This window comes from Anabrus simplex, chromosome 2 (assembly GCF_040414725.1).
Source record: "Anabrus simplex isolate iqAnaSimp1 chromosome 2, ASM4041472v1, whole genome shotgun sequence".
Taxonomy (NCBI): domain Eukaryota; kingdom Metazoa; phylum Arthropoda; class Insecta; order Orthoptera; family Tettigoniidae; genus Anabrus; species Anabrus simplex.
This window is the reverse complement of record NC_090266.1, coordinates 635413277-635430176: the sequence shown is the minus strand read 5'-3', so window position 1 is coordinate 635430176 and position 16900 is coordinate 635413277. Positions and strand designations below refer to the sequence as shown.

Genomic DNA, 16900 nt, shown 5'->3' with positions numbered 1-16900 from the left:
TACTTCTCCATTATTTTAGCAGCACAGCTGTTAAACTCTCAAGTCGTATTGCTGGCTCCAGTAAAATTCATACCTCTTAAATTGTAAATTTAGACTTACAATTATGCGGATTTTCGATAAGAACGCTGGCCAACAAAAAACCACGAGCATCATATATGGAAACAAATTTAACAAAAATCTTCCCAAATAATGAAAAATTGTTTCTAAATGTGTACATCACGAATGTAAATGAAAATCCACAGCCTGTGTCCAGTCATTCGACCGGGTCAGGAATGGAATGAATGAAGCCGCCATCTAGCGGCGAGCATAGGAATTGTGCCGGCTGCCGAAGCCTGGGGCAATGATAAATGAATGACAGATGAAATGAAGTGATATTGGAGAGTGTTGCTGGACTGAAATATGACGGGGAAAACCGGAGTATCCGGAGAAAAACCTGTCCCGTCTCCGCTTTGTCCAGCGCAAATCTCACATGGAGTGACCGGGATTTGAACCACGAACCCAGCGGTGAGAGGCCGGGGCGCTGCCGCCTGTACATACCGAATACAGAGAGAGAATTGGTCAATGCCTGAAACATCTACAGATTCATCTTCTAGGACACTAAAATATGTAGGCCTACCATCGTTCTTTTTATTGACAATAGTGTTGGTAATAATTTATCCGCAAACCTTAATAATTTCATTTTGTGTTTTCGGACTGGCGTAAGTTGGATTAGCATCACAATTTATTAGATGTTGTTTTAGCTCACTGCCGCCGGCGTCAGTTCGAAAAAGCAAAAATGCTCTAAAATTACCTTCATGCGAACCTTATTTCTTTCCAAAGAAATGCGACCAGATTCTCTATGATCTTATCTGCCATAAAGGAGTACAGTTTCGATAATTGGAGTTTTCCCGACTTTCCTCTATTTGAGTTTTACTTCCTCATTCTATTTGGTGAATAACACATCTAGATTTGTTTGCAAAAACAGAGAGAAAATGTTGAGCAGTAATACAAGCTTTTTGTGATATTCCTTATTTTCGTGTTTTCTAAACTCTTCTTTGGCACTCTTCCATTCCTTAAATGGATTTTTAACCAGAGAACCAAGATTAACATGACTGCCTTTCCCTGTTCATAACTCAGATGAAAATGTCTCCTGGCTTTGCATCTAAATAGGCCAACTATTGAAACTTCCAAATTCCTCTCTCCTGCTGGGAACTTAAAAGTCGTCAGCAGGAGACCATGTTTCCTTCAAGTATTTATATTTTTGTTCGTCGGAAGAACACACAGATAAATTGAGACCTATATAATAGTGAGAAGAACAATAAAATGTTAGAGGATCCTTTTCAGAAATAAAGTATAAGGCCTATCCGGTCGAGATAACACATCACTAGAAGATCCTTCACCTGCATCGTCCTTATTTTATATTTCTTCGGTAAAAAGCAGTAGTCTAATTTATTCATTATGCTGCGAAAAAAAGAGTCACGTCACTATAACCACATGCACTCACACATCACATCAGCAACAATTAGGTGCCGGTATGTCTTTCCGCAGAAACCGGCATTACTCTCGCCGTCTGAAGTTCTGAACTCGTTACATCACAAATAATTTACGCGTTCATGTCATCCATTGTTCACAAAGCCCTGTGCTATTCGTCATTCAACGTCCAGGCTAACTGTACACTTTCTCCCCTCTCACTCAACTCTTTGGCGGTAAAGGTAAAGCCCGTTAACTTCAAATCAAAAGACCGCAAAGGTCTTATAATACCATTTTCATCTTTTGCTGATGACCTATGGGAATTACCTGCGAACTGCGATATCTTAACAACACAGACTAAATATAAAATACCAGATCAAGCTCATTGCAGTATTTATGAATGGAAGCATCAGCACATTGTTGGCAAGTACGTAGTTCCAATTAAAAAAAAAAAAAAGAACCACCGAATATCTTCATTTACATGGTTGCCACAATTAATCACAAGTTACAAACCTCAATCAATCACCACTGATCTGCATTTAGGGCAGTCACCCGGGTGGCAGATTCCATATAGTTTTTTACGTAGTCTTTTCCTAAATTGCAAATAATTTGGAAATTTATTGAACACAAGTATCTTTCTTGGTAAATTATTGCAATCCCTAACTCATCTTCCTATAGACGAATATTTGCCCCAATTTTTCCTCTTGAATTCCAACTTTATCTTCATATTGTGATCTTGCCTGTTTTTGAAAACATCACTCAAACTTATTTGTCCACTAATGTCATTCCACGCCATCTCTCCACTGACAGGTCGGAACATACCACTTAGTCGAGCAGCTCGTCTCCTTTCTCACAAGTCTTCCCAGCCCAAACTTTGCAACATTTTTGTTACGCTACTCTTTTGTCGGAATCACCCATAACAAATCAAGCTGATTTTCTTTGGATTTTTTCCAGTTCTCGAATCCAGTAATCCTGGTGAGGAGCCATACTCTAGTTGGGGGTCTTACCAGAGACTATATGCCCTCTCCTTTACATCCCTACTATAACCCCTAAATACCCTCATAACCATGTGCAGAGATCTGTAAACTTAAAAAATTCGTAGGAGGGGGTATTTATCCCCAATCCCCTCCTCTGCATACGCCCCTGATGCGCCACTTTATCCTTAGAGAAAGACATGTTTCATTGAGCGATTTTAGGTGGGGCTGGTCGTTAAGTGTAGAAGTGATGTTCTGAGCTTTAGTTGCGAAATCTCCTGACACGCTTCCACACGCTGTCTGTCTCGGCAAGATGCTGGGTAATAGGAGAATATTTTTCACAAAAAGAAAAAAAAATAAGTCTGCAGTATTGCGCAAAAATATGAAAGTATTTTGAGACAAGACTTTAGTGAAGTTTATGTGAAAATACGCCTTCGCAAATAATCCACAATAAGCCCAGGGATTAGAATAAAAAGCAACCACGCGCATAGTTTACGTGGATTCCGAACGAGAGGGATGTGACTTCTAAAAACCCCAAGTGCATTGGTTAGGATTGAAACCACAGCCACCTTGATTGCGAATCCAGTGGCGATACCACTCGGCTGTCATGTCGCGGGGTTCAGAAGAAATCTACTAAGATCAACAGTTGATAACAAACCATGCCGGTATTTAAGTTCAACAAACACGTTTTCCCGGGAATCGTGGTTAACATCACTGGATTCAAGAACTGTTGTAGAAAATGAATAATATTTTCCGATTTCTTAAAAGTACTGTGGAATCTCGATATCTGGAATCACCTCGGGAACTAAATTGTATTTCGAGTTATCGACATTTCGAGATATAAATACAGTTTCTGAGCATGTATAGCACATAATTGAATCATATGTATCTACGGGCTTATACTGAACACATTATTTTTAACAATATTTAAACATAAGTTATACAAACAAACTCTATTTTACCCTTATTACAGTAACTGTTCAGCAGGTATTATCCGCACACTTTATCTTGGTGCATTTGTGTACGGGGGTGAGGAGTAAGGAGGGAGCTGACCCGGTATCGATAGTGCTGCCTGGTGCTGCCAACTGAATGAAAATGAAATCTGAATTGAATCGAGAATATGATCGATCGATATGACATTTCTAAACCGTTATCATCTTAAGCCAACAACTGGTAAAAATATAGAGAGGGGAACTCAACGATTATTACATAGAATGTTACTTGAAATGCTTCCAATTTTACCTTATAATGATCGAGGAAGAGAGATGTGTTCAATACGCTTGCCAGAGACCAACCCGCCCGCCCCTAGAAGTATATTTACTTTTATAATAAGAAATACTGTTTTAGACGCCATACTCCATTGCTTATAACGGTGATTGGTTCACGTAAGAGGATGACGTCACTGACACCTACGATGAAGCCGAGAATTGAGGCCGAGAATTTGTTACCAACCATTGTAGAAAAAAATGATGAAGCGGCCAGGGAAGTTTGAAATGGCCTCGGCGCGAAATATAAAGATCATTATTTTATTAGCTTTAAGGTATTTTTGCACCTCGAGGCCAATCTCTATCATGAGAACAGTTATTCAGATTTCAGAGGTTCTAAAATGCAAGAAATACTTCACAATAACCTCACTTTTCTTCAAATCCTCCTACCTGGGGGCTTAGGCCCCCAGGCCCCCTTTGCTTTACCGAATGAATATTTGAAATGCAAGTAATACTTCACGATAACCTCACTTTTCCTCAAATCCTCGTACCTGGGGGCTTGGGCCCGCAGACCCCCTTTGCTTTACTCAATGAATAGTTAAAATGGAAGAAATACTTCACAATAACCACTCTTCTCCTGAAATACTTTAAAATTTATTAATAATTATAATTAAAACAAACATACACTTGACTTAATGGAGAGGAGGGTATAGTTCACCAGCGGCCTTAAAAAACTCGTGCACACGAATATGTAATGGGAAGTTCGATTTGAACAGAAATTCGGCCAGATACCCGACAAAGTGGGCCTTCTTCCTTCCAAACCCTGGAACGGAGAAACTCCCATGCTTCATATGGCACCACCTATTTTCAATGTTTTGCATGTAAACAGGTGGCCTATCATTAGGCATAACCCTCCTATTCCGCCTGTTCACACGCCCGCTTCGACCACTGTCTATAAATTGAACCGAATGGTTCACCTGTAAATGAAGGAAACCTTCAACCTCCAGGCAATCGTATACCTTCCAACAGTCACTGATGATGATAGTTCCTGGCAAAACCCATTCCTGAATGACAGCCAGTAAGGTATGCTTATCGCGTCTTTCAACCGGCACAACAAAAATGTTTTTACAGTTTACGTAAACACCCACTGTCCCTCAGTACGCCGTCCTCTGTGGTATTTAGACTTGCCGAACTTACTTTCGTCAATTTCAACGAAAATGCCGGGACCACCGATTTTCTTCTTGTTGGTGTGTACCCAATTAATACACACCTCCCGACAGAAACTGCACCAATCAACAATGGTATTTGGTGAGAAACCTAATTCCTGCTTTACGAACGCAGTAATAGGTTTCGGCAAATTGCACCACAGTACACAAAAGAGTGCGATGTCAAATAATGGAAGTCTTGAGCCGGCAAAGCAAGTGTTCTTCATCGCACTCTCTTTCCAGCCGCACTGTTTCCCGCCTTCAACACGACGACGGCACGCAAAAAAAAATCTTATTTTTAAGTGTAGTCAATTTTACACTATGACCGCACTTGCCGCAATTCCTAGTAGTACTAATCAAGCTATGTCCTTCAAGGAAGAGAATTAAATTGTCCTGATTCTGCTTAAAATCGACCGAAAACGTGTTCACCTTAATGTCACAACCTGTACAAACAGCTATTGCTAAGCAACAGGAAGACAGCTATAAGGAATGAAAGGAGCCCCAACCAACAGTTGGCAGCATTGTCGTTCCTCTCGGCGCTCCCTCTCAGCGCTGCTAAAGCGACAGTGAACTGGCGTGCGCCACCTAGCGGTCGCTCATGTTACTAAACCGTGAGTGCTCTTCTCTATAGCTTCGCCTTCTAGACTTTGGCTAGTACGTAAAGTGTGCGCCAGATGTCGCACAACGATGCTTAAGCGATTCATAGTTTGTGTTTCAAAGGTTGCCAGTACGAATCTCGAAGATCGCCGAGGTCGACCGATTCAGCACTAAGATGTAAATGCACCAAGATAAAATGTGCGGATAATACAGTACAGTGGCGGTGGGCTCTTAGGAGCACAGGAGCACGTGAACACCCAGTTTTAATACAACTTTACGCATTCATGGATAATTTAAAACTTTCCTTTCTTTCGACCTGATTTCAACAATCGATCGAAAGCATTCGACTTATATCGAAGCTCCGTTACACCGACAGTTGTTCGTTTTGACTGACAGTGCAGCGAGCACACTGGGTAATGCGCTATTGTGCTGAAGACTATACGCATGCGCAAAGCAGATGACGTCATGGTTTAAGCACTGATATTCCCATTAGCGAGGAGCACGGTAAGGTACGTGCTTTGCCGTCTTGAGCAATCCTCAAACCAGTGGCAGTATTACAGTTGACCACAAGGGTCCGCCTCCTCCCCTATTACTGTTAGCCACAGCCCCGCAGGAGATACTATTGCATTACATTACCGGCAGATTTCGCTAGTAATTCTGAATAGGCATTTTCTAGCTCGTGAACAGGTGTTCACAATTGCGGGAAGAAGTTTGCTTTACCTTGTGACTGGAAAATCTTTTCAATTGAAATGTATTTGAGTGTTGTGTTTTGCTTCTCTGTTTGTATGGTTTGTAACCATGGTATTCTTTGTGTAAGAGGAAATGAATTCAGTTCAGTTCATTTTAACCAGCGAAATATTAACCGTCCGCCTCTGTGGTGTAGGCCCTAGTGGTTAGTGTGATTAGCTGTTACCGCCGGAGGCCCGGTTCGATTCCCGGCTCTGCCACGAAATTTGAAGAGTGGTACGAGGGCTGGAACTGGGTCCACTCAGCTTCTGGAGGTCAACTGAGTAGAGGTGGGTTCGATTCCCACCTCAGCCATCCTCAAAGTGGTTTTCCACTTCTTCTCCAGGCAAATGCCGGGATGGTACCTAACTTAAGGCCATGGCCGCTTCCTTCCGTCTTCCTTGTCTATCCCTTCCAATTTTCCCATCGCCGACCAAGGCCCCTGTTCAGCATAGTAGGTGAGGCCGCCTGGGCGAGGTACTGGTCATCCTCCCCAGTTGTATCCCCCGACCTAATGTCTCACGCTCCAGAACACTGCCCTTGAAGGCGGTAGAGGTGGGATCGCTCGCTGAATCCGAAGGAAAAACCAACCCTGGAGGGTAAGCAGATTAAGAAAGAAATATTAACCTATCAGGGTAAGTTAGAAATTATAAGGTTGGACCGGGCAGACCAGATTTGATTATTGAGAACCTTACAAAAACTGACAAACGCGACTATAGGCGTAAGTTTAAGAGAGAAATGTACGAAACACGCAAATGGCTCTGTGGATGGTGGCCTAGGAGTGCTCCTTTTTGTTTGCCCTGTTTATTGTTCAACAAAGAAAGAAGTGTGTGGAATTTAGCTGGGTGCACAGACCTTGCTCATTTGAGTGCAAAAATAAATTAACATGAAAAGTTTCATGCACACAAAAACGCGAGTATTGAATTCCCTATGCTAGTGTTGTCTGTATTTTCCAAGACGAGAAAAAATTAACATGTGATAGAGCAGAACCCTGATTAACCGAGATAATGTGGAGACTATTGGGGTCAATTCGGAAACAATTATTTTAAAAATTCGACCGGTAAATGCGGCACACATTATTTCCATGCTTCTCGTCGTGCCTAGGTGAACTTCGTGCTATTTAAAAACCAAGAATAGTGCTCGCATCCTTCAATATCCGCAGTGTACTAAAGTTATTATGAATTTTACTTTTGTTCTACACTAACAGATTAGTCTAGTATAAAATTTATCCTCGGTTACAGGGGTTCTACCATATTATTTGTGAAAAAGGAACCGCACAAGGAACTTTTGGTGAAGTGATTTATGTACCTATGTTACTTTTTTGCAGATTTGAGACATGAACAAAAATATTGTTGTGAACCCCCTAAACATTTTGTCACGAGCCGCCACTGATACAGTACATACAGCAGTGAAACAAGAAACATACCTCGGTTAACACCTTTGGAAAAAAAAAATCCGTTAGTCTCTTCTGTTTGTTACTGTTAAACTTTCCTCCCTTCACGTTGAAACTTCTCGTCAATACCACGCAGCCGAGATTCGTAAATGGAGCTTGTCATCCGCGACTTTGGGGGTTGCTTTCGTACGTGACCGGTAATTATTTCACACCCGAGAAACAACTAGCCTTCACAGATTTTCTGATCATTAGAAGTTTTCGTTTTTCGGTTCCCGTCATATTAGCTCCCAGCATCACTGTCAACCTCTCTTTACTTCTTAACAAGAAACCACAAATGCTGTATTGCACAGTTAATGTTCCACAAAATTCGAGTTACGGAGTATTTCTTGCTTCAAGGGAGGAAATGTCTGCTTCGAGAAATCGAGACATTCGTCTAACCGAATTTCGAGTGATAGAGAAATAAATACACGTGAAGAATAGGACAAACGACCGGGAAATTTAAGTTACCTCGAGACACTGAAAATTCGAGTACCGGTAATGGAGGTTCGAGATATCGAGGTTCGACTGCATACCCAAATAAAAGTCTTCTGTTATGTATTTTTTAGCCAACATAGGACTACTTAGTCAGATTTATGGAAGTTTTCTTCTTTTTTTTTTGTCAGCCCAATACTGTTTCATCCTTTCTGAACGTAATTTTCTTTCTGCTTCTGGAATCACTCTTCCTATTCTCTGCTTGTTGATTATTGTCTGTCGTCTAGTGTGTTTACCTTTCAATATGTCCAGCTCCATGGCTAACTGGTTAGCGTGCTGGCCTTTGGCCACAGGGGTCCCGGGTTCGATTCCCGGCAGGGTCGGGAATTTTAACCATCATTGGTTAATTTCGCTGGCACGGGGGCTGGGTGTATGTGTTGTCTTCATCATCATTTCATCCTCATCACGACGCGCAGGTCGCCGACGGGAGTCAAATAGAAAGACCTGTACCTGGCGAGCCGTACATGTCCTCGGACACTCCCGGCACTAAAATCATGCGCCGCTCCAGCTGATCACAATCCCGTTTTGAACTACAAAGTTGGGTGTAATGCATAGCTAGAGCTTGAAGGAGTAATGCTGTGGGTATGGCCGAATACGAGCATAATTTCCTGTGTGATCTGATCTCGGTTCGCTGGCCCGCTTCCAATCCCTTCTCTAAAAGTTATTCTCAAATCCCAAGGATGGCAGCATGTATCATTGTAGTCCTAGCAGTGGATAATTTACAGGGCTGCTACCCTGGAGTGATTAATTGACCAACTGCATGGCGATGTCCTTGTCGGCCAATAGTGCAAGATAATATTGCTTAATGAGCCAAAGAGGCTTTTAGGTAATTATTGGCTTACAAAATAGATTTGTACTTTCAGCTATCATAGCTGAAAATATTAAATACAACCCCCTACAAGTATGTTGGCAGCCCTTTGGTAGGATGGGAGTAGATATTCCTTTAAGTGTAGGGAAGATTTTGTTTGTTTGTTTGTTTGTTTGTTTGTTTGTTTGTTTGTTTGTTTGTTTGTTTGTTTGTTTGAAGTGAGTTATATTATTCATATGGATTTCAAATAAAGGACAGTGTTCTATTGTTCTGTACCAGCAGAGGACATGAGTAAGTTTTGAAAATTACTTTCATCATTCAACAATAATATTAATAATTTTGATTTGGAAAATACCTGCTGAAAACTGAGTAGAGTAGGCTTCGGCTTAACAGCGGCTAGTATTATTAGCCTGGCAGGTCTGCATTCAGAAGGCGGAGGGGCTGGTCCTCACCGCCGGCTGTCCTGAGAATGGTTTCCATGGTTTTCCATTCTCCTGCTCTAAGGTGAATGCAGAGACAGTTCCTTCAGAGGCCACGGCCGCACCTACCTCACCTTCTCTATAAATCACATCACCAACACAAATCTCCTTGAACTGAGAGATAGTGTAACCATCTAGGATGCCCACTGTACTCTGTCCAGGTATGCAATGAAAACTTTCAGCCAACCAACCCCTAACCTGCTGAAGAAACAACAAAATGACGTTGGTGAACGTGGCAAACCACAAGGGTGAAGGTTTGAGGACAGTATTATACAGACGTGTATCTGGATATAGTGACAATGTATTTTCCCTCCACCCTAGTGAGAATGTGTGATGAATTTTTATTCCATGTTTGGTGTATATTAGCACTAACTGAGTGTAGGGAGGGTTTAGATTTTTAGTGGTCTGTTTAGGAGGCAGTGTGCAATGTACATAAATTTGTGTCCTATTATCGGTACTGTGTAAATAGTGTAACATTTTAAGTTAATGGATTGTTCAACGTAAGTCGCCCAGTATCTGTAAATGAAGTAAGTTATATTCATTTTTATGTCCACATTAGCGTTATTGTAAACAAACCAGTTCTCTCATACTCGGAATATTTATTGCTTGTACAGTAGGTCTACAGTACCCAAAATTAATGTGGTGTATCTTCTTCAAGTCCCTTTCCTTATGATAAGAGAAAAATGGATTACAGATTAAGACAGCAGGTCCTTGTCATCTGATTTGAATATTGTGACCTGAAGTTAAAGAAGAACATTTAAAAGGATTGGAACAGTAAGTGACTTTGGGTGTGTTACAATAAATGCACTATATTACATGGACAAAAACAGGAGTGACTGACTTGGTACACTTAAGCAATGACATGTTTGCAGAAACATGTAAATAATAAAATTAACTTGGCCCTGATAAGAAAGGATAATATAATGCTTCATCTTAACAAGAGACATAGACTGGAAATTAAGCACAGAAATGAGGTGGTTTAAAAGAACAGATACGTATTGTCAAGGCTGATGTTTTGCATTCAGTCTTGTGGTGCTTTCAATCTGACATTGAAAGGCCACAATGAACCACAAGATTCTGATAACCCAGGAGTGTTTCACGATTCCGTTGATTTCACGCAGGATTTCGATAGCAACATGAAAGTTCATCTTGAGAATGCAAATATTTTCAAAGGAATATCTGCAATGGTAGAAAATGAGCTTTTCCAATGCATGTTGAATGTGGAATATGTGCAGAGACCAGATCCAAGAAGATATTAAGGGAGCAGATTTTTTTAACAGTACAAGCAGATGAAATCACTGATATTTTTGCTAGTTTCCAGATGGTAGTTGTGTATCACTATGTTATAAATGGTGCACCAGCTGAGCAGTTTTGGGGTTTCTTGAATCCCATGAATCACTTACAACAGAACTTTTAAAAGAATTAAGTGTCCATATAGAAGAAAACTCTGAGAAATTGATAGTGCAGGGCTATGATGGCTGTACAGTTATGAGTAGGGGGCGTTAACGGAATCCCGTCAAAAGTAAGAGAACATTTTGCAGGAGCCTATTATGTTCATTGCTATGCTGTTGGTGATGGAGAAGGTAATTTCAAAGAATAGTCACACAAGTTGTTTTTCGCTAATCTTTCACGCAAAACACCAATTTCTCTGTAGGTCATCAAAACGAACCCAAACTTTAGATCAAGATATGCAGAAACACCGTCAGAGAGTTGATCTGACTCGATTGAATTATAACAGCAAGGCAGTTAACCTAGTCTTAGAAGATAAAGGAACTAATCAACTGTTTACAAGAACTGCAGCAAATCAGACCAATTGACTCGGTCACGTTGCGTGAATTTGATGGCCACATCCGTACCTCAGAATATTCATCTTCCTTACATTGGCTTCCTATTTTTTCCACAAACTTACACTCCACATTGAAATTCTGTTCAAACAAATGGAGAAAAGCAAAATAGACTCCATTAAGGTTCGTAAAGCTCTCTGATTTTCAACTTCATGTGAGCAAAGTCAGAGACGGCACTGCTGACATTCAGGTACTAACTTCCAATCGAACAACGGAAAAAGAACGCAAAATGCCTCTGCTGCTGCAAGGGAAGCATGCAACATCATTTCTGTCCAAGATGAAGAGTGCTTTTAATTCACGAATCACCTGAGAGTGTACAGACAAGAAATGTTTTCCACTTATCAATACTTATTTATTGTAAATGGATTTACATTAGTACCGATTTCGGCCTTCCATGGCCATCATCAGCTAGTATATAATTATTATACCGCCATTAGACAATATCACAAAGATGTTATTATGTTAGATCATCCGGATGTCTAATGGGGATGAAAATAAAATATATTGTAGTAGTGTTTGTCTATGTGAGGTTAAAATATCTGTGATCAAAGTGGTGATGAAGGCTACAGTAAACTAGAACATATTGAGTATACATTGGACATGAGTACATTAAACATATTAAAATAATAAGCCACAGTATAAAACACTTAATAAGTTAAACACACTAAAATATGGTACCATATATATATGTTAAAACACGTGTTAAAATTTGAGTTCGCATTGCGTGGATTTCCTTCTTCAGTTTTCTTTATGGTTCTTGTGATTCTGTATCATGTTAATTTAGTTGTATGAAGTGATCTTCAAGATTATTCTATGGCTGATATATGTCATATTGATTTGTGGTGAAAACCCTTGTCGTGAATTTTTTTTTGAGTACTATGTAATCCAACTTTTGATGTACTTCAGTAAGTTTTATGACAGACTGCAAGACTTGAGTTTAAATTTTGCTGTACAGCTAGCTTCCAAACATATCGTTACACGACCTCCACAACAAGAATAATAATAACTACAACACAAATACAGACGAGAGAGGTGTCGCCACCAATAGCTCCTAATCAAAATTTAAACTCAAGTCTTGCAGTCTGTCATAAAACTTACTGAAGTACATCAAAAGTTGGATTACATAGTACTCAAAAAAAATTTCACGACAAGGGTTTTCACCACGAATCAATATGACATATATCAGCCATAGAATAATCTCGAAGATCACTTCATACAACTAAATTAACATGATACAGAATCACAAGAACCATAAAGAAAATTGAAGAAGGAAATCCACGCAATACGAACTCAAATTTTAACAAGTGTTTTAACATATATATATATATATATATGGTACCATATTTTAGTGTGTTTAACTTATGAAGTGTTTTATACTGTGGCTTATTATTTTAATATGTTTAATGTACTCATGTCCAATGTATACTCAATATGTTTTAGTTTACTGTAGCCTTCATCACCACTTTGATCACAGAATTTTAACCTCACATAGACAAACACTACTACAATATATTTTATTTTCATCCCCATTAGACATCCGGATGTTCTAACATAATAACATCTTTGTGATATTGTCTAATGGCTGTATAATAATTATATACTAGCTGATGATGGCCATGGAAGGCTGAAACCGGTACTAATGTAAATCCATTTACAATAAATAAGTATTGATAGGTGGAACACATTTCTTGTCTGTACAGGGAATCCAATCAATACGGAAAATGAAACTTATAAATAATAATACTTATAAATAATAATCGCCTGAGAGTGGCCAAAATGCTGGATATAGAATTATTCTCACTGCACAAAAAATATATTTTCTGAATAAAATCTCAACCTAGCTGTGAGCACTTGTCCACAACTGAATGCATATCTGCTTCACTCTGAACTAGAAGTTCTATACATGAGAGAAAAGAGTTCTGTCATATTAATGGAGCTATCGTGAGCTTTTGACTAAAAATAATTTAGAGGGCACTTTTCCTGAAGCAGTAAAACTACTGAAAGTTATAATAACTACGCTTATGACTACAGCAGAAGCAACAAGATGCTTTTCAATGCTGAAGCGGACCAAGATATTTCTTCGGAATTCCAAGGGTCAGTATCATCTCAGTGCGATGGCGATGCTGGTGATCAAGAAACTTCTTGTTAGCAAGATGAAGGAATAAGTAAAATTCTTTCAAGAATAAAATTACTGTGTCCACCTACTCAATACAATTATATTTTGTAGTGATTAAATCCTACATGAATTATCCTACATGAATTATAAATTATAATTGAATAGGTGGACACAGTAATTTTATTCTTGAAAGAATTTTACTTATTGTATCTTCAATACGGAACAAAATGAGATTAGTTACTTGTAAGATGAAGGAATCCAATTTTAAGGTTATCGAGAAGTTTGCCGCGCAGAAAAATGGGAGGGTGCAGTTTCTCTACAAGGGAAATGTTGGTGAGTTTAATTACGATTTAATGTCTTAGTTTAATTTAGTACCATGAATATTTGAATATATATTAATTCAAATTTTTACAGAAATATTTCTGGTATATACGTTATTTTTAAATGTTGTGGTTTAACTTCATATTTGTATTCATGTCAGTTTATTCTATAATATTATTGACAACACAGTATAGGCTAACTGGGCTTCTGATTACATACTAACCGACTGAGGAGCAACTTATACATAGGAATTTTACCTACCGTCAGTTCTATGTGAACACCCAAAGATTTTAAGCATGCAATGCCACTGGAAAAATTATTGTACCACTGTCCCCCAGCCTGCCTCTTCTGGTCTGACTATGGACCTGTATGCACCATAATGAATGAATGAGTGAATGAGTCAATGAAACTGAGGCATTAACATTGAGGTAATTCACTCAGGTTAGGTTAATGGAGTTCTTGAAAACTGATGGTAAAATAGTAAGAATTTATTATGAAGAGTCCTTGTGGGGCCTGTTGTTACCTCTGCTTAAAGAAGTGAGCTCATGTGGGTTGATCTGCAAGATCAATTGTATGATTTTCTTTTCTTTCTTTTTTTTTTTTTTTTTTCTTCAGCACTGGGTGGTCTTTCAAGAAGTATCTGCACTCTTCATTCTGGTGCCTGCATTGCTAGGCCTCAAAGGGAACCTAGATATGTGTCTAGCATCAAGGCTCTCAACACTAGCCAATCTTGGGAAGATGGATTCCTGGAAGGAAATATGGACTATGGTACTTGGGAATCTTGCCCTTGTTCAGGTATTACTATTATCACTATGAAACTTGACAACAAGCAGTTAGGAGCAGACATTGGAGGTTTTTTTCTGCCATGGCATGCACACACATTCATGATTTAAATAGAATATAGATCATAACAACTCCAGGCCTGTCAGAACAAACACTCTACTTCATGACCCTCCGTACACAGGTAGTGCTGTTGTCCATTCTGTTTCTAAATGTCTTAGATTTAAATCATCAAACGTGAAACTTCTAAAGTCTTCTTGGTCTGATTTTGCTACTCTTAAGAGATTAACACATTTCAGAGTCAGTGGTGTTATACTGTCTGAATTTCTTGCTAATGGTTCATTTGTGTTTCAAAATTCTGAAATGTCTTTCACGTATTCAGATTTCCCTGTGTCTGCTTCTGGTAACAGTGTGCAATCTACTAGGACGTGGAGAAAGTAGAAAACAGCTTAGAAGCTTAAAGGAGATGAATAAAAATGTAATATGAACAGCAATCTCAATCTTTTTGATTTTATGAATTAAAAACATTGTTTAACCTTTCACCATCAATTCTTCTCCTTACTTCCATATATTCCCAGTGCAAAGATTGTAACATCTTCATAACAATACTTGTTTCTCTGAAATCACCCAGAACAAATTATGCTGCTTTCCTTAGGATCTTTTCCAGTTCTTGAATCAAGTAATCCTGGTGAGGGTCCCGTACACTGGAACCATACTCTAATTGGGGTCTTACTGGGGCTTATATGCCCTCTCCTTTACATCCTTAGTATAACCCCTCATTTCCTCATAACCATATAAAGAGAGATCTGTAACCTTTATTCACAACCTCATAAATGTGATTACCCCAGTGAAGATCTCTTCGGAAATTAACACGTAAATTTAATTTTGAGATTGAAGTTCTTGCGTTCCTTCTTTCTCTCAGCCCCATCTCCAATTATTTTTGAGTACAATTTTGATGATTACATAATATGAAATGTGATCATAAACTCTAACCAGTGTAATAACATTGCCAGGGGATGGTTTGGAGACTCAGCCTCAGGTACAGTAACATGATTTAGACCGGGCGAGTTGGCCGTGCGCGTAGAGGCGCGCGGCTGTGAGCTTGCATCCGGGAGATAGTAGGTTCGAATCCCACTATCGGCAGCCCTGAAGATGGTTTTCCGTGGTTTCCCATTTTCACACCAGGCAAATGCTGGGGCTGTACCTTAATTAAGGCCACGGCCGCTTCCTTCCAACTCCTAGGCCTTTCCTATCCCATCGTCGCCATAAGACCTATCTGTGTCGGTGCGACGTAAAGCCCCTAGCAAAAAAAAAAAAAAAACATGATTTAGAGAATTGAGTTAAAATTCCACTCTTGGACATCCTAAAAGTGTTTCTCAATTTCAGCGTCAATCAATCGGTCGGTCGGTCTTAGGGCTGATACCCAGGTGGTGGATTCCCTATCAGTTGCTTACGTAGCCTTTTTTTTTTTTTTCAAAGAACTTGGAAATTTATCAACATTTCCTTCGATAAATTATTCCAGTTCTAGACTCAATTAATAAAATAACATGTCCTGACTGACTGACGGATTCATCATCGCCGAGCCAAAACCACTGGACATAAAGAAATGAAATTTTGGGGATAAATTTATATTAGGGTGTACGTGCTCACTAAGGGAGGATTTTTTGATATTCCTTCGCTAAGGGGGTGAAAAGGGGGGTGAAGTTTTAAAATGAGGATATCTATATCTCAAAAAATTTGAAGTTTACAGACATAAAAATTGGTATTTGGAATCTCTTTTAAAAATAAACACGCATTTTTTTGTTTTTGGAATATCCCATTAAGGGGAGTGAAAAAAGGGGTAAATGGGTTGAACACCTTTTAGGAAGAGACTTATATCTCAAAAACTGAAGATGTTACAGACATGAAAATTGGTATTTGGAATTTCCTTTGAAAATGAAGAAGCACGTATTTTTGTGTTTTTGGATAATCCGATGAATAGGGGGAGAACAGGAGTGGCAAACGGGGTGAATTTAAAAAAAAGACTGTATCTGTAAATTATCTCAGACACATAATATATTGGAGATTCAAAAACTGGTATTTGGAATTTCGTGTAAAAGTAAAGAAACATAAATATTTTTTTCAGAAAATCCACTTAAGGGGAACTGAAAAAGGGGGTTAATTTTTAAAACTAATACATCTACAGTATATCGCAAAAACTTAACATGTTGCAGACATGAAAATTGGTATTTGGAAACTCCGTTAAAAATAATGAAACACGTATTCTTTTGTTTTCAGAAAAAACCTTAACGAGCGGGGAGGGGGTGGGGAGAAAAAATTGAAAAATTAGTTGAATTATTTGTATGAGAATATATATACCAAAAAATCTAAAGATATTACAAACATGAAAACTGGTATTTGGAATCTCCTTTAAAAATAAACATGCATTGGGGGGGGGGGGGGGGGGAATCAATTTGGTAGGGGGGGGGGGTG

The 16900-nt window shown here is 39.1% G+C and overlaps 1 protein-coding gene across 7 annotated transcripts in view; it reads left to right on the top strand.

Moving 5' to 3' along the window:
- LOC136862977 (solute carrier family 41 member 1) overlaps nucleotides 1-16900 on the top strand; it is an 847982-nt gene that overhangs the window by 776849 nt on the left and 54233 nt on the right. For 6 of the 7 annotated variants that reach the window (XM_067139274.2, XM_067139275.2, XM_067139276.2 and 3 more), the window contains one exon: nucleotides 14264-14443. The exons of the other annotated variant lie outside the window; for it this stretch is intronic. In XM_067139274.2, coding sequence (XP_066995375.1) covers nucleotides 14264-14443 — 180 coding nt within the window. The remainder of the gene's footprint in view (nucleotides 1-14263; nucleotides 14444-16900) is intronic. 7 annotated transcript variants of the gene reach the window in all.